The following is a 25759-nucleotide window of genomic DNA, read 5'->3' as shown; positions in this document are numbered from 1 at the left end:
GGCACCTATGAACACAGGTACATTTTTCAGATTGGCCCCTGTGTAGAAATACAGCAAGCTGTAGTTTGATTAATTTTAATGCACATACCCATGTGAATCTGTTATTGTGTCAAAGTATATATATCATGTAGTTAAAATAACACAAAATTTTTTGCCAAATCTTTTTCCTTTATGTAACCCACATAGAAACTGGTTTGGAACACACAGGGTTAAAGTTTCGGTCCCCAATGTGTTTTTTCAGTTGAACTTTTGATACCTGCGCTGCGCCCGAATAGTCAAAAAAATCGTCCTATGTCTTTTCCTAACCACTTTTCCTTGACCTCGAAGGAAAACGTCACGAGGTCAAGGAAAGATGTGAAGGAGAATTCATAAGGACTTAGGAAAAGACAACCGCGGTGCTAAGAGAATCCGACTGCACTTACACTAGGCTACATAATTATACGACGGCAGATGTTATTGACGTGCGTCTGCCGTGGTGAAACTACAAAATGTTCCAAAGGTGGACTACTAAAAGCGCATCTTAGATACTTCGCCCCGTGCATTCTTACCATGTTGTTTGATGCAGGCTATATAAACGTAAACAACCCATTGATAAATATTACTTCAGTACCAAGGTTGGAATTGAAATAAAAAATAAAAAAGAAATATAGGTTACCAGTCACAAAAGTGAAATTAAATGGTTGTCACATTGAGAATGGTTGCTCACGCTCACTCTCCTGTCCACTCATCGATATGAATCCCAAATAGTATGATTGTATAAAAAGAATTGTTAAATTGAATACAAGATAGGCATAACATGTTACGGCCTACAAATCTACTACTGTACATATCATCATTCTTTTCAAACATGTTGAATTAAAAACTTTGTCTGGCTAAAAACATCTCATATCCTTTTTTCTTGAAAGACAGACTTCTGTGTTATGGTTAATATGCTGATTATGATCTGATTATGAGCCTATGCATATATTAGCTTAAAGTTACAATCTCGAAGATTTCCATTTCATTCTCTTTGGCGGTATCAATGGCAAGAAGCGATAATTGCAGGTGTGTTTTTGGACCTTACTTCCCATAGAATGATTTTGATGATTTTGATTTCATCAAAAAAGGGCATCAAGGCTGAAGGAACATGAGGAAGCGTAATAAAATAACAATGCTAATCCAGACTGCTGTATTCTTTTATTTAGTTTTCTCTGGCTTGACATCTTTACACAGAAATCAGACCCGGCTCTGCTCCACGTGTACCCCAGCTTTATTCCGATCATTATAATATACTGAAGAGCTTGATGGCAAGGTAAATTGTCAGGGTGCGTGCGTGGGGGGTTAGGACCCAAATGCAGAGGGGGAAAAAACTCAACTCCAAAACGGAATTGAAAAAAAGACTTTACTTGACACATCCAGAACAAAAGAAGGGAACAAAAGGCCTCGCAGGGCAACTCTTAAAAAACACAAAGTACTCTTCAAAACTTAGGGAACAAAGAAAATCCAAAATTCCTCAAATGCATGGAAAACAGAACACACAGGGAGCTACTTAAACATGACCAGAAACACGACCAGAAACACGACCAAACACAACCAAGGCTCCTGACGTCCCAGGAGGCCGACCTGGGAAGGGAGGAGGGAGTGAACAGAGGGTGGGAGCCTGGAGACAGGATTCGGGACTGGACTCAGAAGGGAACAAGACTCAGGACTGGACATGGCAGAAACCTGGAAGGGACTATGACACGACAGAAACCTGGATGGGACCAAGACATGGCAGAAACACCGAACTGGACAGGGACGCGGCAGAAACACTGAACTGGACAGGGACGCGGCAGAAACACCGGACTGGACAGGGACGCGACAGAAACACTGGACTGGACAGGGACGAGACAGAAACACCGGACTGGACAGGGACGCGACAGAAACACCAGACTGACACTGACACAGGAACACCGGGAGACCTACAAGGACAGACAAAGGGGCAAGCAGGCGGGGAGGCACACGGCAAGACCTACAGACATACTGAGGGACAGACAGACAGGGAAGGAGAGGGGTGAACTCAAGGACTGACATACCAACTGACAAACAGGCAGACAGGACAAAAAACACGCAGACTGACACACCGACAGACAGGCAGGAGAACAGATTGGCCGACGGCCTGCGGGGCAAACATACAAGCTAACATACTGGCTGACAGACATGCGGGCAAACAGGTAGACAGGCAAGCGGGCAGACAAATAGACAAGGGTGCAGTTGAACAGACAGACACACGGTTGGGAACGTGGATAGGGCGAGGTCTCTGGGCACTGGGTAGGGGCAGTGATGGCTTGGATACACTAGGGGGCATGAGAACACTAGGCGGAGCACGGCCACTAGGGGGCGTGGGAACACTAGGGGGAGCGGGAACACTAGGGGGAGCACGGATGTGGTGTGGGGATGGCTGGTTTAAGCAGCCACACCTGCCCTGGGTCAAGCTAATTAGACCTGGCCAATTGGATAATTGGATAAGAATTAGATAATTGGCCAGGCTAATTGGACCCAGGAACAGGAGTGGCTGCACCTGTGCGTAGTGAGGTAATCACTGCGCACAGGTTAAATCTGCCATCCCCACCCACACCAGGGAGCTTCGGTCATGACTGGGTTACATCTGCTCACTTTGGCTGTTACCATCTTGCCAAACCCTCGTGAAATAAATCTGGACTGTTTGAACATCTTCTCCCTGTGTCTCTGTGCTGGAGGGCCCCAAGGAAAACCACTTCGGTGGCCTGTGGCAGGCGTGTTTGCCACAACGGACACTAGGCGGCGCGGGAACACTAGGGGGAGCACGGACACTAGGCGGCGCGGGAACCCTGGGCGAGGCAGGAACACTAGGGGGAGTGATAAAAAAATAAATAAAAAAAAAACCCTTTTTCCTGTCACTTGTTACATGTTACCCCATCCCTGCACTTCTTGGTAATTTGTATTTGTCCTAATACTGTAGCTTATTCTTCTGCCTAGTTGGCTTTGCAGATGTTAGACCAGAATAGTGTTCATTGTTCTCGGCTAGAAATAGCTGTACAAAATAAGTAATTGGGATGGCAGGTATGCCATCCCGCCAAGTTACGCCTTGGCGGGGGCATGCCCCCATACCTATACAGCACCGAGAGTTTGGCACTTTTCAGGGTTCCCCACAGAAATAACCACAACAGCCACAGACACTCAGCCCTTAAAAACATTAAATTCTGTACATTCTGACCCCATTTCAACAGACAGAATTCATAAACAACTTCACATGTCCACACAATAAAGCCCCAAACTAAGGGGATTTTGCGTTTTCTCCTTCTTCTTCTTCTTCTTCTCATTCTTATTTTTCCTGCCGCCTATCCCACTAACAACATGTCTCCCCATTGGACATTTCACTGACACCAGCCAAATCTTCACCTACACGACCCAATCAAAAACGCGCATACACACGCAAAATACCCATACATTTTTATTCTGAAACATTTCCCGTTCAAACAGCTAGTCCGCCTGTGGCCTAGTGGGTAAGGTTACAGTCTTGGGAACATGGGGTCGTAGGTTCAAGCCCAGCTTGGAACACGTTTCTTTGACCTGCTTCAACCCTCACTAATAATTGTCTACTAGCCTACTTATCAATTATTGCTTTTGCACCATATTTACCCGCCGTTCACCGTTCAGTTATTAACCGGCTACAATATTGCTAAGATATATGCATTATGACTTACCGTCTGTACGTTCAGTTATTGACCGGCTACAATATTGCTAAGCCATATGGATTCAACGGAAGCTCTTCTGTGCTTACTGGCTTGTGTTCTTCTTTAAAACCACCGGCAGGTTCGCTAATGATATTTCACGCATTGCATAGCTATGGCATTAGCTAACGAAGTCACAGACTGGTAAACCTCACTCACTCACGGCCACCCATATGCATTTCATGACGCAAATGTATTCCTTTTATTTAAAAGTTACACCGGTTCGCCACTGTGCCATTTCTACTAACTATATTTCTTCACTTGGCTACCGTACAAAACCTTAATATCAGCAAACGCCACGTTTCTACATTCATGTTACCTCGCCCTGTTCTCTATCTAGCCACATAGGCTACACACAATTACTACGTATGTACGTTCTGCAACTCCGCATTAAAACATTACATTTAAAATCATGTTTCACTCATAAGTATAACTACTAGCACTGAACATGAGAAAAACACATTCGTGCAATAGATTACATTACAGGCAAATAATGTGTGCAATGTTATTTAACCCTCCACTTCAACAACTAATGTTCAATACCGACTGTTATATATACCATTTGATAAGGAATATAAGCTCGCTCATGGTCACTCCATTTCTGTCGCACTATACTCCGTGATCATGTCAACCTTCACATACATGCCCATTCTGCTAAAAACATATTGTTTCAACTACGGAATTTCGTCATTTCATTTTAATTTCTCTCACAATGTTGTTATTCTCTCATATGCAAAGCCTGCTGGGACATATGCGTCTGCTCCTATTCTCCACTATCATGTTTTCCGGTTCTAGTTTAGCAAAATGGCGAAGAGGATTCCTACCTGCAGATAAGCCTATCAAAATGCCTTATAAACCTTACAAACACTAAAAGTGCATCTCCACGAAATAACAGACAATGGAGCAGGACAGAAGGATAAACCTTACAAACACTAAAAGTGCATCTCCACGAAATAACAGACAACGGAGCAGGACAGAAGGCTACACAAGTTGCGACCTAGGGAGTTATAATTCTACGGGCGTGTTGATTATTTTGTCAGTCAAGGCTCGTTGGATGGACGTCAAATCCGTGAGTACATACCATATTCCATCTGCGTTTCTCCTGCGTTGACGCTTACGCCACTGCATCCTTTCTCACAGCCACTGTTTTACATATATAGCAAACCGAAACGGTACACGCTCATCAGACTGTACAGATTCACACAACGATAGCCATAATCCACAACCGTTTCTTGCAGGGTCGCATTTCTCACTCTCATAATAAAACGCTTTGCAAAAAGAACTGATATCTCATAAAAAACACGTTTTCAACGTACAAAAATGCCAAGTTACTAAAAAGTATTGATATCAAAATGACGCCAAGTTACGATACTACAAACAATATAGGCTATCTTGCCTCACCGAAACTTTCAAGTCACTTGGCCCTGTGTTTTCTAATCTTACCATTTCACAATGTCATGCAAACTTTCTGTCAGATCAAAGAGACAAATATTTCGAATTGCCTCATGGAACACATTGAACTTGACTTGAAATGGGGTCAGAATGTACAGAATTTAATGTTTTTAAGGGCTGAGTGTCTGTGGCTGTTGTGGTTATTTCTGTGGGGAACCCTGAAAAGTGCCAAACTCTCGGTGCTGTATAGGTATGGGGGCATGCCCCCGCCAAGGCGTAACTTGGCGGGATGGCATACCTGCCATCCCAATCTCATAAAAAACATGTTTTTAAACGTACAAGAATGGGAAGTTACTCAGACACAAGGTAGCTCACGTTAAACACGCTGAAAATGCCGAAAGCGGAACTGTCCTGGAAATATTTAACAAATGCAAAAGCAATAGTTTAAATGTTGTATTTCAAGTTAGGCAAGCAAGTCGGTGTACTGAGTTTTGCTACAGTCCGAGGGGGGAATTGGATCTGGGTCTCTCAGACCTGTAAACAGTTCCAACCAATAGACAATGGCACTACCTACTTGGCTACGAGAGAAATAGTCATAAGAGGTGCAAAGTTGAGAAACCCTAATCTAGTAAGACTCTAGAACAGCATTTCCAAACCTTTTTCCTTCCGCAGCACACTTTCCAAATTTACAGAATCTCAGGGCACACCACTCTTAAAAACATAAACAACCCTGCAGCCCCCCTCCACACACACATGCACGTTGGCCTAAATGTCCTTTTGGGGTTTTAATTAAGCTATATGCATTTTAATGACAATTATTTTGGCTTTTGTGAATAGGATTTGTTCATTTAATTTTTTTAAATTCATTTGAACATTAAAAATTTTGTTAAAGGATTTTTCACACGGCACACCTGACCTTGCGTGACGGCACACCAGAGTACCGCGGCACAACGGTTGGGAAATGCTGCTCTAGCACCTCACTATGACTTGTGGTATTCATACCGTTTACTTTTTAATATATTTTAATTTAAAAGTACATTTTTGTTCCAAAGAAATGAATGACATCACACATTCTCGCAGCATCATACATTTGTATAATTCACATGGTAATTAATGTACTAAATAGACTTAATAGAACTTATGCTTCTACTTTTCACTACTACTGCCTACTTCATAGAGAATTTATCAGTGCTGAAAATTCTGCAACTGTCATACGTTTCATACAATTAGATGTACACTCACCGGCCACTTTATTAGGTACTTGCTAGTACCGGGTGTGGTCTTCTGCTGCTGTAGCCCATCTGCTTCAAGGTTCAACGTGTTGTGCGTTCAGAGATGCTCTTCTGCATACCTCGGTTGTAACAAGTGGTTATTTGAGTTACTGTTGCCTTTCTATCAGCTCGAACCAGTCTGGCCATTCTCCTCTGACCTCTGCCATCAACAAGGCATTTTTGCCCAGAGAACTGCCGCTCACTGGATATTTTCTCTTTTTTGGATCATTCTCTGTAAACCCCAGAGATGGTTGTGTGTGAAAATCCCAGCAGTTTCTGAAATACTTAAACCAGCCCGTCTGGTACCAACAACCATGGCACATTTAAAGTCACTTAAATCACTTTTCTTCCCCATTCTGATGCTTGGTTTGAACTTCAGCAGATCGTCTTGACCATGTCTACATGCCTAAATGCATTGAGTTGCTGCCATGTGATTGGCTGATTAGATATTTGCGTTAACGATCAGTTGAATGGGTGTACCTAATGAAGTGGCCAGTGAGTGTATATTCCACTGAAATTGTCCACTGAGATGTATTCAAGTAAATAGGAATAACTGGTCATATAAAGCTTGTGTATAAACTAAATGTTTAGTTGTAACATTTCATACAATTAAAAGACATATTCCACTGGAAATTTAAACTGTATTCAAGTGATTGGCCAGGGGAAGCTTGTACTGTACAATTTCTACTCCTTCATGGTTTTTAGTAGAACTTCCATTCAACTTAATACTTCCCACTCCTTCATGCTGTCTACACAATATTTCAGCATGTTCTGCTCTGCAAGTGGCCCTTAAATACAGCCACAGGTGCCAATTAACTCCCAATTAACTCCTAATTATGACAATTGGCCAATCAGAAGCTTCTAAAAAGTTACATCAATTTCTGGAATCTTCCAGACTGTTTAAAGCGACAGTCAACTGTATAAAAACATTTGACCCACTGGAATTCTGATATAGTGAATTAAAGCTGAAATAAATCTGTCTCTAATTGATTGTTTTAAAATTACCTCTGATGTGAACAAAGTAGATGCCCTAATTGACTTGCTAAAATAAATGTATGGTAACATGAGATGTGCAGAGTTGTGAAAAACAGAGTTTGAATATCTTTAGCTTAGGTGTATGTAAACTTTTGGCCTCAACTGTACTGTGTTCCAACTAAGATGTTGGACCATGCCATGAACTTACAAACTTAACGTCAATGTACATTCCAAGTTTCACAACTTTATGTCGAACGTCTAGATTCCTTCTATATTTGGTCATGTGCTCACTCAGAATACTGCTCTTGTCGTATGACTTAGCCATTGAGATGTGAAGAACTGGCTTTGTTATGTCTGATGGCGTACACCCGGTTATTGTGATGCAGGTAGAAAACTGTATTTCGGGTCATAACAGTACCAATGTATTACTGGTAAGCATGCACTAGCACTTATACTAGCATTCAAAACTTGGTGGAATTGGCTAATAGGTGGTGCTACAGTAATTCATTATTTTTGTGTATTTCAAAAGTTTATTTCTCACTCAGTTTGCACTGCTGTCATGAGCATTTCATCTCCATACATGTCTCTGACTGGAGAACAAATTTGCCTCTGTAAACTATCATGTCCATCATATTGGATTTCCACAATTTTGCATTTTTTCAAAAACACTTAAATTTACCAATTTACATTAAACTTGATGCACAGCCTCCATAGACCAAGCTCCACAAAAATTCTATACAGAATTCTGATACATTAAAATATGGACAGATAAGAAGCCAATTAATATTAATGTGGGTGTGGCTTATCACCAAAGTGCTACTATCAAAGTTTTAGAAAATTTATTAAATTTGGTAGCAGAGTTGGCAGTTATGTCTAGAGCCAAAGTGCAAAGTATTGACCCAATAGGCCTATTTCACAAGATGGCGACCAAAACCGGATGTAGGGATACTTTGTTTCCGGTTACCGTTGCTACGGACGCAAGTCCATTTCTGACAGCGAAAAATTTAGCCTAAACAGCGACGTGTTCTCACAGTCTGCCAAAGTTCAGTGTCCGATCTTATCCACATTGTCGAAGCATTGCCAGTGAATGTTAAGCGGTCTAAACTAGACAAGGGCTATAAATTATTTTTTGAGAAGTTTATATTCGGTTATGAAGGTAAGTATAACGTTAGCTCTGGTTCGCCAGAAAGCGAAATAGCTAGCTTGCTAACCACAGCAAGTTAGCCGATTAAAGAGATATTTCACTTCAACATAACATAAATTATTTTCTGGAGGTGACTCCATTGTGTTTTCGTAGCGTGAAGCAACATCTGCTGTCCGTTAACAGCGTCTCTGTTCCTCTCGGTTGTCCCGAAAATGAATTATTAGGGAGCCTGACAACTGTGAGGAAAAGCGATTCTGTTAACGTTGACAGTCAGCAGGGGAGGCGCTATGTAAGTACAATGTGTTAGGCTCCATACAATTACTTATGTTATACTGAAGTGAAATATCTCTGAACTAAGTTTTGTACAACCGTTACTATTTTGTGACATGTTGTTTGTGCTGTACTTGTTCTAATAAAGATTTATATTGCTTGTCAAATCGCCTGTGTAATGCCGATGTTCAGTTCACTACCGAGCTGTTTGTTTTCATCGCTGATAAAAACTACCCACACATTTTTAAATCAGCTGATATATCTTAAGTAGGCTTGTCGATGTCCGTCAATACATTTTATAATTATAATTAACAACTAAAATAAACATGCATCTGCAGTTTCAACATTGAATAGGGACGGCGTGTAGCACAGTGGGTAAAGAACTGGGCTTGTAACCGAAAGGTCGCAGGTTCGATTCCCGGGTAGGACACTGCCGTTGTACCTTTGAGCAAGGTACTTAACCGAAATTGCTTCAGTATATATCCAGCTGTATAAATGGATACAATGTAAAAATGCTATGTAAAAGTTGTGTAAGTCGCTCTGGATAAGAGCGTCTGCTAAATGCCTGCAATGTAATGTAATGTAATTAATATCCAAATATGTGCTTGCTAACAAGCTAGCTGGCTAAAACGTAATTTGCTAATCATAACATAAAATACAGCTAGCTAACTGATTTTATTACATTCTTGAGTAACAAGTACCACATGACTGAAACCGCATTAGTTCTCAATGAATGATAAAAAAAAAAACAGGAGTTGGTAGGGGACTCAGACATTTAGACTCAAATGTATGCGAGGAGAAAAGTTTAATATCGAGTGTAACCTTATTCACAAAGCAGTACCTAACTAGCTAGCTATCATGATGAATGAGTTAGTTTATGTTAGTTTGCATGCTACCCAGCAAGTTTTTTTCTTATTTTGGAGTAAATCTGTGGGAAACCTGTGAAAGGGCAAATAAATTCTTTTTCGCACTGGTACACAGGGGAACGCTACAAAATAAAAAAGCTCTTTGTCGCTGCCATTGTTTTGGTGGCTGTTAAGATAACCGGAAATGAGAGACCCCTACATCCGGTTTACATACCCGGAAATGTGAAATAGGCCTATCGGACCACATAGTGGTGCTTGGAAGGCCAAATTTATAATACTGGCTGTGTGTGCAGCTATATTTCCTTATTTTATTTATTTATTTATGTCTGTTTATCTTGTGTTGTTCAGCCATTTGATTTTATTTCACTTGTATTTTTACTGTATTGAGTGTTCTTGTTGTTGGGTCGTTTGAAAGTAATAATTACTATTTGCAAAAAAGTATCAGAACATATGGCCCCATCTTGCAAATACTGTTTCTCTTTGCCATTGCAGTTTGTTCATATTTGGCATATGTTGTTATCATTTTTTACATTAATTTAGCAGGTTTTGACTCTGGTGGACCTGCAATTGTGGCACCAACTACTTGGCTTCTTAGGAACTCTGTTATTTGCCTTGTGTTTAAAATTTACATATAAAATCGAAGATAGTCAGCTATAAAAGGTCTGACAAATACTGCTAATTGGCTTTCAACTTAGTATTTCACACCTGTGCAGCTGCCTTTGTAATTGTTATTTAGTTCATAGCGATTATGCCCCTCTCCGTGTTGTTTCCGTTATTTGGTCCAACCCCAGTAATCACAATACCATCTACTAAACACGCTTCCCTATGCATCATTGCCATCACAATTCACTAGTCTTGGCAGCTTCCAGAACAGTGGAAAGAATTCTCCAGAGACGGGTAACTTTATTCTTAAAAATATTTTATTTCCAATAACATCAAAAGAGTCCAGCAAAGGGCTACTCCTGATATGCATAAATACATGCATACAAGCATGCATATACAGACTACAGCAATCTGTACAGACATTACTTGAGTATAAAAATATTGAATACAAAAAGATTTACAAGACGCTGAGAAACTTGTGTGCTTTGCAGGTATAAGGCGTGTAAGACTATCATGACAACAAAGGCTTGGAGTGCTGTAACATTCTGTACTCCAGATCAGTGACACCATAACACCATTTAGCAGCAAGATGAGAGTCTGTATCTAGGCAATAAGTCGGAAGTAGCTTGTGGCGTGCAAGTAACTAAATGGTTTTTTTAAAGTTACTTATACTCAAACTGACAGTGATTTCAGCGAGTACCTTTTTAACATCTATTCTTTACACCTGTACAGCTTTTCATCCTGGTGGTGGGGTGGATAGCATGCAAGTAGGTAACCATCAGGATAAATGAATAGTACAGGTGTAAAGCTCTGATATGAGCTGGTGTTAGAACGGTGCCTCACTGGAACAAAATTCTGGGACAAAGCTATCATAAGATAAATTTACCCTACCTCCCTTACCTTGCTTGAAATACCAAGTGGAGGTGCAATTCTCACACCTGACAATCACACATGGAACACAGTACATTGCCAAATGAACTTTCCTGCCAATGCTAGTGGGTTTTCCTTGCTCAAACAACCAATGACCAATCTGTTATTTTCATAGGCTGATTGCATCCATGCATAACCAATCATTGTTGTCTGAACAAGTGGCTGTTGAATATTCAAAAAGAGGTAATGATGCAATGAAAGTAGGATAAAAGCATAACCAAGACATACAGCCTACAGTACAGTGGACACAACAGTATTCCTTTTGACTTACTAGTTAATGAGCTCACAAATGTTAAGTTGCTTGCTAATAAAGAAAGTGAATTGTAACAGCAAATTTCCTGCTACATGTTAATGTGCACATACACCTATGGGATGATTAGTATCTTTTGTATAAATATGAAACAGTTAAGGATTTAGCAGTAAGCTTCTCTGAAGGTTATTCTGTGACAGTTCACTACATCATTGGCTGCTCATTGTCATGTCAAAATGCCGCTTTCCATCCAGGTACAGCATAGATTCTGTGGGTAAACCAAGAGAAACATATACTATATTATCGCTATGCATTCATCTGCTTTCAGGCAATCAGGTAACACTCAGCTGAGACTGTCCTAAAGGTAATCTCTGTTAAAAGATGGTAAAGATACATGCTTCACAGCGGAGAAGCACATAACCATTCCATTATCATCTTTATAATATACAGGGAGACAACTGTAATTAATTTTAGCTATAAAGATGCATCCATTGAACAACTCTGTTACTATTAGGGGTGTCTTATGGGTATATTTGCATTTGCAAGGAACTCAGCCTACTCTGATAAAGTACATTTTCTCATTGAACCTACATAATGCAACTTAAAATTGAGGAGCACACCTTGATAATTCAGGATAAGAGGGAAAAAAATGTCCTCTCTGATGATTGCATATGATTCCTAATTTTGATGCATTTTTGGGCACCTTTCTTGTGAACTACCAGTCAGTAAAGCAAGTGTCAATGTCCCCCTGTATTCCATAATAATCCCACACAGGCACACACTGTACTGTCACTTCAGTAATTAAATTGCCTCTGACCAGGCTAATGACAGGGACTACAGGTCCCCATGGACCTGACATGAAGAAAAATAATGACTGCAGAAATCACACAACTGACATCAACAAAAGAGCAATTGCAGATGAGACTATACTACTAACAAATAATGCAGGAATTACAGGAGAGACATAACAGAGAGAACAGAAGAAGAGAGCAGTCTTACCTCCATAACTTCTGGGCATGATCGCTGGTACGTCCTCTGGGGAGCTGAAGGTAAAATGGAAGATGTTGGTGGTGTTGTGCTGGCCTGTCAAGGGGTCAAGCACCTCCGTATGAACTCGGACCTGAATATACTTGTCCTGTGTGTAGCAAACCTGCAGGCAAGAGATAAAGATTAGTGTAATCAGCGCGTTATTTGAATCAGGTTTCCAATTGTTAATTAGGTGTACTCTGAGCGCTCCCTCTCAGTTCTATGTGCCAACTCCCCATTCCAGTCTGCTCCCTCCCCCTCAGAAGGCGCTTCCAGCGACGTAGTCCCCCTCGACGACCTAACCTCTCCAACCTCTGCTACCCCCCGTTGTCCCCGTGAGAACTTCATGGTCTCAGGGGGGCTATGGAACTGCCAGTCTGCTACGCGCAAGGCTGACTTCATTTCCGCCTATGCCTCCCTCCTATCCCTTCAGTTCCTTGCCCTCACTGAGACTTGGATCACATCAGACAACTCCGCTATTCCTGCTGCCCTCTCGTCCTCCTACTCCTTCTCCCAAACCCCCGGGCCATCTGGCCGTGATGGTGGTACTGGTTTGTTGATCTCCCCCACCTGGAAATTCTCTGTTCTCCCCCTCTCTGACCTGTCTATATCCACTTTTGAATACCACCCTGTCTCTGTCACCTACCCTACTAACCTCTATATTGTTGTTGTTTATCGTCCTCCAGGGCCCCTGGGAAGTTCCCTAGATGAGCTAGACACCCCGCTCAGCTTCTTCCCTGAGGACGGCACCCCGCTGATCCTCCTGGGAGATTTCAACATCCAACAAGAGGCCTCCTAGTCTGCTGCCTCCCAACCACTACTCCTCTCCTTCTCCCTCCCTCTTGCTCCCCATCCTCCCTCCCCTCCTCCCACCCCCACTGTCACTGTCCGTCGTAACCTCCACTCCCTCTCACCCTTTTCTCTCGCTCCCAGAGTCACTGCTCCCCTCTCTTTCATCATTCTTCAAACTCCCCACTGACTCTGCATCCCTCACCCTAATTTCATCTCTCTCCTCAGCACTCGACTCTATCTGTCCTCTTGTCCCAAGGCCAGCACGCTTATCCCCTCCCAGTCCATGGATGTCTGACCCCCTACGCAAAAATTCATAACTCCATTACTAACCCTCGTCAACTGTTCTCTATTTTCTCCTCTCTCCTCAGCATGGCTCCTCCCCCACCTCAGTCCTCCTTCACTGCAGATGACTTCGCAGTATTCTTTTATGAGAAGATTGCAGATATCCGCACCTCCTTTGCGCCATCCTTCCCCCCTGCGCCCTCCCCCTGTTTTTCCACATACTCTCCCCTCACAGACGCTGACGTTTCCCAGCTCCTGCTCTCCCACCGCCCTACCACCTGTGCTCTTGACCCTATCCCCTCATCTCTCCTCCAGGCAATCACACCAAATATCCTCCCATTTGTCACCTCCCTCATGAACTCCTCCCTGTCTTCTGGATGTTTCCCCTCATCCTTCAAGAGGGCCCACATCACCCTGCTGCTGAAGAAGCCCACACTAGACCCTTCCGCAATCCAGAACTACCGCCCATTATCTCTCCTTCCTTTTCTATCTAAAACGCTTGAATGAGCTGCATCTAACCAACTCCCTGCTTTCTTCTCTCAGAATAACCTGCTCGACCCCCGCCAGTCTGGCTTCAGGCCTAGCCACTCGACAGAGACTGCACTCCTCTCTGTCCGTGAGTCACTTCATGCCACACCAGCAGCCTCCCTCTCCTGTCATGATTCTGCTAGATCTCTCAGCTGCTTTCGACACTGTTGAGCACTCCATCCTCCTATCCTTCCTGGCAGCAACAGGGATCTGCGGCACAATCCTGGACTGGATTGAGTCCTACCTCTCTGATCGCTCCTTCCAGGTTGTTTGGGCTGGTAGAGTATCGCCGCCCCGTCCCCTTGCACGATTCCCCAGTCTCAGTCCTCGTCCCCTCTCTTTCCATTATCCTAGGCCTTGGCCCTGTAATCTCTGCCATGGTTTGTACTTATCACTGCTATGCTGAGACACACAACCTCTTCTTCCTTCTCCCATCCGGAGACACACGGTCCCTTCCACGCATCTCCGCTTGCCTGAGGACATCCAGACTGGATGGACAATCACCACGTGAAGCTCAACCTGGGTAAGACGGAGCTAATCTTTATTCCTGCTCTAACCTCTCCCCTCCTCGATTTTTCCATTTCCCTAGGGGACACCTTAGTGACGTCATCATCCTGTGCCAAGAATCTGAGTGGTGATGGACAGCAGGCTGTCCCTCTCCAAGAACATCACGGCGGTAAGCCAGGCGTGCAGATTCTTCCTGTACAACATCCGGAGAATCCGCCCCTTTCTCACCACCTACTCAACCCAGCTCCTGGTCCACGCAATGGTACTGTCCCACCTTGACTACTGCAACTCTCTTCTGGCTGGCCTACCGACATCTGCCATCAGACCCCCGCAACTCATCCAGAATGTTACAGCTCGTCTGGCCTTCAACCTCCCCAGACACTCCCACGCCACCCCCCTGCTCACTACCCTCCACTGGCTGCCTGTCATGGCTCGCATCAAATTCAAAACATTGGTCCTAGCATACCAGGCAGTCAAGGGATCAGCCCCAGTATACCTCCATAAGATCTTCAAACCCTACATGCAAGACAGACCCCTCCGTTCCGCTACCTCAGGACGCCTGGCACCTCCCCCTCTTCGCACTTGTGCTTCCCAGTCACGTCTCCTGTCTGTTCTGTTCACGATGGTGGAAGGACCTTCCCGTGGAGGTCAGAACAGCTGAGACACTGATCACCTTCAAGTGACGATTGAAGACTCACCTCTTCAGGCTGCACCTCTCCCCATCCCTCCCTACCTCCCTGTAGTCTCTAATCTTGTTGCTATCTTGTTATTGGTGAAAGAATATTTTTATGAATACCAAGATAGACAATATTGTCCATTATGTCATGGGTGGGGGGTGTAGTTGTAGATGAGACTGCAGGGAGGGGGTGCGTGTTAAATGAACGACCAGAGCGACAATGGTGGCGCTGTGAAACTCCGTATTCGGCATAGTTGTCGTCTATTGTCTACTAATGAAAATAAAACAATGTGTTTCTGTTTTTACCTCATACTTTGGTTGCAGTAGCACCGAATGTCTGAGTTCAGTAATCTCGGCATGCCGGCGTGCTGACCACTAGGGGGCTTTGCGCTAACAGGCTAACCTAAAAGGTCCAAGTTCAACTACCCGGTCGCTCCCTGCACTTGGCACTGTACTTCCCTAGGGTTTTCAACACACTTGTTCCTGGTTATGGTTATACACTTTGTTGTACGACGCTCTGGATAAGAGCGTCTGCCAAATGCCTGTAATGTAATGTAATGTAAAGATAATCATGCAACAAATATACTACAGGGGACTTGATAAGCCACTTTTCTCCAGAGGCAGAAAGCAGAAATTCCCAAACTGGGGTTTATGGGCCGTCAGCAAACTGGAAAATCCATTTTCCCGTTTTTAAGAATATTTGGTTCACATTTGTTACAACCCAGTGTTTTTGTGCTTTGCGTTTTTTTGCTGCCACATTAGTTTTGGTCTCCCTACAGACTGAGAATGATGTCACGATCCCATTGCGAAGATGCAGATATGAAGATGCATCAGAGAGAGGGACACAAGCCATCACCTAGCAACCAGGTTGAAGGATGCCTGTTGCTGAGGATGCTGGGATCACCACAGGGCAATGCTATAAGAAAGAAGCTGAACTATAAGATAATGTGCATCTTCTCAGTTAGTCTATTGTCCACGGTTCAGTCTTTTGTCTACAATCCACTGTCTATTGTCCGCTCTTGGTCATCTGATGATCCTAACAACACCGTCAATTCTGTGCTCAGCCACAAACATTTCTATAATGTGATTGTTAAATCACCAGCATAGCCTGTACTAGGCTACTTAGTTATAGAAAATTATTTGAGATGAGAGTAGCAGGTTGTAAGGATAGTCAGTGATTACCCCAATTTCTATCTCAGGAGATCTACTAGGAATTGGAGGACGGACTTTTGCAAAAGACCCACTCTGGAGTGGGTTACATCTACCAGCCCTGCAACCTGCACTGAGCCTGTATATATGCCTTTAAGATCTTTGGGATATATAGATCCAACTCCCTGCTTTGCCATGTAATAAATGCCTGTTTGCCTTTTATATATCACTTTGTGCTCAATTGGGTCTTCCTTCAGGCTGTGGATATTGCTGAGGTGGTTTCGCATTACTTCCAATTGCATACACCCGTTTATTAGGGGTCCAAGCAGCGAAGCTGGTGGAACCCTATTGTATCTTATTATTATTCTTATTTTTCGCCGCTAAAAGTGTCTGAGGCTCAGCAAAAATAAGTCCTAGAGCAACCAAATTTGGTAGGTGGGTTCCTATGGCCCCCCACTACTCAGGCACTACAAATCACCTATGTCGGCCAGATGGTGGCGCTATAACAAAAGGTCATGCGTAAAAAGCCATAACTCCCACACCATAAGTCAGATCAACACAAAACTTCATCAACTGAAGCAACTGAATGTGCTCTACAACTGTGCTATTGGGACCACCTATGTCCGCCATATTGTTTTCCCGCCATTTGGACTTGTTTTTTTTTAGTTGCGGCGCAGAAGAGCTGTAGCTCCAAATCAAAAGTGTTACGACATCTAGTAAACTCCTTTACGGCAAGTGGCTAGAAGACATCCATGGTGACGCAACTAAGTATAGTTTTTATCAGTGAGGGGAGGGTCTGAACTTCATAATGGACAATATTATCTATCTGGGCATTCATAAAAATATTCTTTCACCACTCAAAAATCGCATTCCGTCATAGCAACAAGATAAACCCGACAATAGCCCTAAGATATGCCAATACGACAGTGAAAACGCTGCTCACTGAGTAACAAAATAAATGAGACAACGTTTTAAAAAATGATACCATGTCATTCTACAGTCAATATCTGGGACTATATATTGAATAAATATACAACATTACTGTTTGTTTTACGCTTAGAGATGTCCCTTTTGAGACTGAGTGGTCATATATTGTCTTGGACAATCCCTTTATTGGGATGACAGGTATGCCATCCCGCCAAGTTATGCCTTGGCGGGGGCATGCCCCATACCTATACAGCACTGAGAGTTTGGCACTTTTCAGGGTTCCCCACAGAAATAACCACAACAGCCACAGACACTCAACCCTTAAAAACATTAAATTCTATACATTCTGACCCCATTTCAAGACAGATTTCATAAACAACTTCACATGTCCACACAATAAAGCCCCAAACTAAGGGGATTTTGCGTTTTCTCCTTCTTCTTCTCCTCTTTCTTCTTCTCTTTCTTCTTCTTCTCATTCTTATTTTTCCTGCCGCCTATCCCACTAACAACATGTCTCCCCATTGGACATTTCACTGACACCAGCCAAATCTTCACCTACACGACCCAATCAAAAACGCGCATACACACGCAAAATACCCATACCTTTTTACTCTGAAATGTTTCCAGTTTAAACAGCTAGTCCGCCTGTGGCTTAGTGGGCAAGGTTACAGTCTTGGGAACACGGGGTCGTAGGTTCAAGCCCAGCTAGGAACACCTTTCTTTAAAGGAGTACCATGGTGATTTTCACACTTTCTTGGTTTTATGTGCTATTTGCACAAGAGGCATTGAACAAACACAATGAGTAAAGTATTAAATATGTCCGTTCTGTATTTTTGGAGAAATATGCGTTTTAAATTTATCGACCTATTTTCAACCGGTTGAGAAAGTTCTCAACTTGGTGCCTCACGAACACAGTAACCACTCCCCTTTCCACGCCCCGTAAACCCATGGATAACTTGAGACCCATAGTTTGCGCCGCTGGCTTACGGGCAAGACAATGCAAATATTTCACTAACGTTAGGTTCACTTAAATTAGAGTGCCTTTTAAGGACTATTAGATTATTTCTGGTTATATTCATTTAGCTAGCTAGCTAGCTAACGTTAGCTAACTAGGTAGTTCGCTTTCAAAAGCTATGTTATCGATAACGTCAGCTAGCTAGTTTGCTTTTATGAGGACGTTATAGTTCTGCTTTCATCTTAACTTGGCTAGCTAGATAGCAAAAATTATAATTGGATATAAGTCAACGTCCTTATCTTAGCTATCTATCGATACTTGATATACTATTAAGCTAGCTAGCTTGTGAAAAGTCTCCCAAAAATAGTGCTTATCATGGGGGTAGCTAATGGTAACGGGGCACGGTCTGTCAATCATAGCTAACTGACAGTTCTCATTACCATGCCCAGAAGGTTTGGGTGAACTTTTATAGTGGGAAATTTAGGCTTAGAAAAATACGTTTTCAAGTACATTGAAATGACTGAATAATAAAAAAATTATGCACATTCGTTTTGTTGCTGCCTAAAGACAACTGGGAAGTGTCACGTTCAATCACCATGTTACTCCTTTAACCTGCTTCGACCCTCACTAATAATTGTCTACTACTTATCAATTATTGCTTTTGCACCATATCTACCCGCTGTTCACCGTTCAGTTATTAACCGGCTACAATATTGCTAAGCCATATGCATTATGACGTACCGTCTGCACGTTCAGTTATTAACCAGTTACAGTATTGCAAAGCCATATGGATTCAACGGGAGCTCTTCTGTGCTTACTGGCCTGTGTTCTTCTTTAAAACCACCGGCAGGTTTGCTAATGATATTTCACGCATTGCATAGCTATGGCATGGTGCTGCACTTATGAAGTCACAGACTGGTAAACCTCCGGTTTAAGGCTTGAATCCCACCTCACCCTCAGGCAGATCATTTCCTCTTTTACACTAACGTTTTCTTACGCTTATATTTTCTTTACCAAAACTCACTCACGGCCACCCATATGCATTTCATGACGGCAAATGTGTTCCTTTTATTAACAAGTTACACAAGTTCACCACTGTGTCATTTCTACTAACTATACTTCTTCACTTGGCTGCCATACAAAACCTTCTTATCAACAAACGCCACGTTTCTACATTCATGTTACCTCGCCCTGTTCTCTATCTAGCCACATACAAACAATTACTACGTATGTACGTTCTGCAACTCCGCATTAAAACATTACATTTAAAATCATGATTCACTCATAAATATAACTACTAGCACTGAACATGAGAAAAACACATTAGTGCAATAGATTGCACATGTTATTTAACCCTCCACTTCAACAACTAACATTTAATACAGACTGTTATATATACCATTTGACAAGGAAACTAAGCTTGCTCATGGTCACTTCATTTACTTCGCACTATAGTCTGTGATCATGTCAACCTTCACCTACATGCCCATTTTGCTAAAAACATATTGTTTCAACTACGCAATTTCATCATTTCGCCTAATTTATCTCACGGTGTTGTTATTTTCTCATATGCAAAGCCTGCTGGGACATATGCGTCTGCTCCTATTCTCCACTATCAACTTTTCCGGTTATAGCTTAGCAAAACAGCAAAGAGGATTCCTACCTGCAGATAAGCCTATCAAAATGCCTTATAAACCTTACAAACACTAAAAGTGCATCTTCACGAAATAACAGACAACGGAGCAGGACAGAAGGGTACACAAGTTGCGACCTAGGCAGCTCTAATTCTATGGGCTTGCTGATTCTTTTGTCAATCAAGGCTCGTTGGATGCCCATCAAATCCGTGAGTAGCCTACATACACTGGCCATATTTCACCTTTTCTGATGCGTTTACAATTACGCCACCGCACCAATTGTCACAGCCACTGTTTTACATATATAGCAAACCGAAACTGCTAAACGTAAACGCTCATCAGACTACAAATTCACACAAGGATAGCCATAATCCACAACCGTTTCTTACAGGGTCACTTGGCATTTCTCACTCTCGTAATAAAACGCTTTGCAAAAAGAAATGATATCTCATAAAAAACACGTTTTCAACATACAAAAATGCCAAGTTACTCACACATACAAGACATACACCGTCAATAACTCATTCATTCAGACTGCCAAAATCCAGGCCTGGTATTAAAAGTATTGATATCAAAATGACGCCAAGTTACGGTACTACAAACAATATAGGCTATCTTGCCTCACCGAAATTTCATAACATGTATTCCAAAGCAATGCTACCCAATATTTCCTCAGTTCTTTCAAGTCACTTGGCCCTGTGTTTTGTAATCTTACCATATTACAATGTCATGCAAACGTTGTGTCAGATCAAAGTGTCAAATATTTCGTATTGCCTCATGGAACACATTGAAATTCATGTAGAAAACTGCTGGTCAATCACTACAGGAAGCATATTTCTCCAGAAAACATATGTTTATACTTGCTTCTGAACTGAATTTGAGTAAATGTACAAGTGATTGTATATTTACAACGTACAATAAATACATGTAAAATACATATTGTAGCCTACATACATACATAGAGAACTTCTTTATCCCCATGGGGACATTTCCCTCGCAGCATGTTACATTCACATTTACAAACAGACATTTATACCAAGAAACATACAATCATTCACGCAACAGAAAGGCTGGGCACCAAAATACATACATACCAATACAAATTGGACATATAGATGCCTATTCAATCAATCTTGACTGTGAGAAAGCCATCCACACATATGTTTGGCCTGTCCATGTACTGCACGCTTATATACACACAGGGCCAAGTGACTTGAAAGAATTGAGGAAATATTGGGTAGCATTGCTTTGGAATACATGTTATGAAATTTCGGTGAGGCAAGATAGCCTATATTGTTTGTAGTACCGTAACTTGGCGTCATTTTGATAACAATACTTTTAATGGCAGGCCTGGATTTTGGCAGTCTGAATGAATGAGTTATTGACGGTGTATGTCTTGTATGTGTGAGTAACTTGGCATTTTTGTACGTTGAAAACGTGTTTTTTATGAGATTAAATATACGCTCATCTGTGATGCATGGTACCTTTAAAAATAGGTGTGTGTAATACCACACGTGTTGTTTACGGCATTGTCGCCCTTTTTAGAACAGCCCGGCTTGATTGACAATTCATTTATTCAGTAGGTGAGAGTATAAGCTTTCTAACGATGTATAACATGTCTAATTTTTCTTTTGGAATAGCGTTTTATAGGTAAGCGTAACTGAAAATTTTCTTATCATCCCATTCACTTATGCATTCACTCGGTGGTAGCAGTAGACACTGCACCTAACGAAACGTTGTCAACGATTTTTCGTAATTTCTTGGAAAATACTATTATTACTGAGGACTTCTGGGCACAGCTAAGCCATATGTTTGCTGATAACCCTATCTGACATTGTTTTCTGGAGCAAAACAGAATCGGATAGTAACATTGCTTTACTGTCTCTGTCTCTATCTACTGAACACATAAAATTCCATCATTGCTATGTAAGCATTACTGCTCAAAATATTTCGGTTCGTTCCGTTGCTACCATAATATAACAAACTTTCTTGTGTCTACAGCTGCAGTTTCTCGCTGCAATTACTAATATTGAATATAAACAAAAGACGCAATTTATGCTGTAGTCTACCAATGTTGAAAATAATAATACGGTACCATCTACCATTCAAAGTAGCCAAAGGGAAAGTATGTTGATGGCCACATCCTGAAGAGAAAGAAGGAATCATTTAAAGGTGTTTCTGTGATAACTTCCATGCCTGAGCCTGGCTTTCGTGAAATGTCATCCCTTCAAAAGGATTATGCTCTCCAGGATTACATGCCAAACCTTAAGCATATTACATGCCATTCCTTAAGCATAATTTTGCGTCATTGACTAGCAAGCCTGGTTTGCAAAAAACTGTTAAAATACTGAGAGACACTGGCACTGCAATTATTAATTTTGGAGGAAGTTTTGCCCGTGTCTGAGAAATCTCCTTTTGGCACCAGTGCCCTTGTGTAGAGGTTTGAAATGGGCAGTATTGATGTGCCACTGCACACTATTCTGCTCAAGTCTGACCTCCTGACGGGCCACATTATTATAGGCATGTGACAAGGTCTTCCTGCAGAAAGGGTAACCTTCATTTTGGAGAATGACTTAGCTGGGGGCAGTATTTTTGCTAGCCCTGAGGTGACACCTGCCCCTCTTGTCTGATGAATTTATGAAGAAATACCCTGCTTGTGCTGTCACTCATGCTATGTCCAAAGGACTTGTGACTATACCTGACACGAAGGCTTGCAACATCCTTGCATCAGATAGCACTTATGAATTACTGTAAGTGATTTATTCTTCACAAAATTTATTTTGATTTACAGTCTCCCATTATTGCTGCAGACAGGGATAAAACCACACTTGCGAAGGAGGCCAGTAAAACTGAAAGTGTCAATGGGCTTAAGCAGCTGTCTCTGTCACAAAAATAGCTGATTGCTGAGCTGAAGAAAGACTCATTTATAATATCTTCAAAAGTGCAATTCTCGAGCAGGAAATTGCTTTAGTGCCAAAAGGGTACTTCTGATATCCAAGTGAAGACCAACTGACGCTCCAATTCAGGATGACTTGAGCATTATTTATCAAATTGTGGTTCCACCTGCATATAGCAATGAGGTGAGTGGTTTTACTCATGGTGACTGCTTTGTGAAAGGAGTTTGTGACAGTTTGTCAAAACTTTTGGCATGTGATGCAGGTGGATTTCGGGTTTTAACACATTAAAGAATACATTGCTTCTATATAAATGTTTTTGCTAAGTTGCAATGAAAATTGCCATGGAGGTTAAAGGTGCCATCAGCTGCATTGTGTTTGCAATGAGGACAGGGGTCTGTTGCTCCCAGGCAGGTATCTAATTTCAGCTTCAAAACACTCCTGTAATGGAATTGCCTTGGCCATGAATGTGAAATTATAAAGTCAAGAATACCCAATGTCCTTTTATGGTTTAAATTCTAGCGACAGAATAATACAATAAAGGGATCACAAATGCCTACAATGTTTACGCCTTGGCGGGGCATGCCCCATACCTATATGGCATTTTTCAGGGATCCCCACAGAAACAACCGCAAGACTCTCAGCCCATAAAAACATGAATTTCTGTACATTCTGACCCCATTCCCACAGACAGAATTCATAAACAACTTCACATGTCCACACAATGAAGGTCCAGACTAAGGGGGTTTGTTTTTTCTCCTTCTTTACTTCCAAAAATTCTAACCCACAGATTATCTCCTCATTGGACATTTTACCGATACCAGCCAATTCTTCACCTCCACCAGCCAATCAAAATCTCACATACAGACGTAAAATGGACATACCTTTTTACCCAACAAAAGTTCCAGTCTCAATAGCTAGTCCGTTCATAGCTCAGTGGTAAATGTCATGGTCTGTGGATCGTTGAGTCACAGGCTCAAATCCTGCCTGAAGCAAATTTTTCCATTTCTAACACATGCTCATTTGCTCACTAATAATTGTCTACTACTTCTCAACTATTGCTTTTGCACCACATCTACCCTGTCTTTCATCGAACGTATAGATTGCATTATGACATACCATCTACCCGTTCAGTTAACCAGCTACACAGCCAGGCCATATGGATAAAACCAGAGCTCAGCTGTGTTTACTGGCCTGTGTTCTCCTTTAAAACCATGGACAGATTTGACCAAGAACATTCACGCCTGGAACAGCTGCATGACGGTGGCGCACTGCTAAAGACATTGACTGGGAAGTGTGAGGTCGGGCGATTGAATCCTGCCTCACCCCCAGGCAGATCTTTTCATATCACTATTGTTTCAAGTCACTTGGCCCTGTGCTTTTTAATCTTACTATTTTACAATGTCATTCAAACTTTGTGTCACATCAAAGTGTCAAATATCTCTATTTGCCTCATGCAACACATTTAAATTCATGTACAAAACTGCTGGTGAATACCTACAGGAAGCATATTCCTCCACAAAACATACATTTATACTTGGTTGTCAACTTCATTTTACTAAATGTACAAGTTCTTGTAAATTTTCTACTTACAATAAATACTGCACGTAAAATAAATAATGTACATACATACATAGAATATTTCCTTATCCCCATGGGGACATTTCCCTCGCAGCATGTTACATTCACATTTACGAACAGACATTTATACCAAGAAACATCATTCATGCAGCAGAAAAACTGGGCAGCTAAATACATACATACCAATACAAATTGGACATATTGAGGCCTATTCAATCAATCTTGACTCTTACAAACCCATCCACACATATGTTTGGCCTGTCCATGTACTGTATGCTTATACACACAGGGCCAAGTGACTTGAAATAATTTAGGAAACATTGGGTAGCATTCGGAATACAGCTTCTTTAATTTTGGTGAGGCAAGATAGCCTATATTGTTTCTAATTCAGTAACTTGGCATCATTTTGATATCAATACTGTTAATGGAAGCCTAGATTTTGCCAGTATGAACGAATGAGTTATAGACAGTACTTTGTATGTGTGAGTAACCTGGCATTTATGCACACTTGAAAACGTGTTTTTTATGAGATTGATATTATTCTATGATAGGCATGTTAAACAGCCACTGAACTGCAATCTCTAACGGTTGTTGAACAAAGAGGTGAAGGTCCTCAAGGGCGCTTGTTTTTGAGAATCCACAGCTAAAGACATGATGCTATTGCCATTGCTGGATATTCTCAGCAGACATATCATTCAGGATAGTTGCTGTGCTGCATCTGACAGCAGATCATCACACTAAAGCTAATCAAGCTTGGGACTTTACTCAGGGCAGAACTGCACTTCCACTTGGGATCTGGTGGTTGGAAAGACAGAACAATAGACTCACAGGTGGGCTGACACACAGAAAGACAGTGATAGGCAGGTCTCACTTGTGAGGAAAGAAGCAGAAGGGAGCCAATCTCCACCGGCTTCTGGAAGAGGATGTCATCAACAGCAACAAGGTTAGGTCGACACCCACTGAAAGACACAAAGGGCATTGATTAAAGCACATTCAAGAAATGCCCATACAACACTTAATAAAATTGTTAGTGTTCATTACTAACCTTGACTAACCGTGATGTTTAATCAATTCAAAAAAAAAAAGCTTTAAAATGTGTACAATGTTAAATATAAACCAAAATGCAATGAGAAAGCATTCAAATGTTTCTTTTATTTAACCAGGTAAATCTCATTGACATTAAGAATCTTTTTTGCAAGAGAGACCAGGCCAAGGCAGCAGCATTACGATAAACATAATAAGTTACAGACACTACACATGTTTAGGGCCAGTCATACCCAGCACATGCAATACAACTGGGACTGGGGCTAAATGGAAATACAGTGCCTTCAGAAAGTATTCAGACCCCTCCAACTGTGTAACTGTGTTACATTACA

General features: G+C 41.8%; 1 protein-coding gene across 4 annotated transcripts in view; it reads right to left on the bottom strand.

Moving 5' to 3' along the window:
• Nucleotides 1-10551: 10551 nt before the first annotated feature.
• LOC135253444 (acyl-coenzyme A thioesterase 9, mitochondrial-like) overlaps nucleotides 10552-25759 on the bottom strand; it is a 60837-nt gene continuing 45629 nt past the window's right edge. For all 4 annotated transcript variants that reach the window (XM_064332738.1, XM_064332739.1, XM_064332741.1 and 1 more), the window contains 3 exons: nucleotides 25255-25342; nucleotides 12432-12582; nucleotides 10552-11700 (listed from right to left, as the gene is read on the bottom strand). In XM_064332738.1, the coding sequence (XP_064188808.1) occupies nucleotides 11642-11700; nucleotides 12432-12582; nucleotides 25255-25342 (298 nt within the window). In that variant the 3' untranslated portion in view covers nucleotides 10552-11641. The remainder of the gene's footprint in view (nucleotides 11701-12431; nucleotides 12583-25254; nucleotides 25343-25759) is intronic.

Source organism: Anguilla rostrata, chromosome 4, assembly GCF_018555375.3.
Source record: "Anguilla rostrata isolate EN2019 chromosome 4, ASM1855537v3, whole genome shotgun sequence".
In the NCBI taxonomy this organism is placed as follows: Eukaryota; Metazoa; Chordata; class Actinopteri; order Anguilliformes; family Anguillidae; genus Anguilla; species Anguilla rostrata.
The sequence above is the reverse complement of the archived record's forward strand: the minus strand, read 5'-3'. Positions and strand labels throughout refer to the sequence as shown.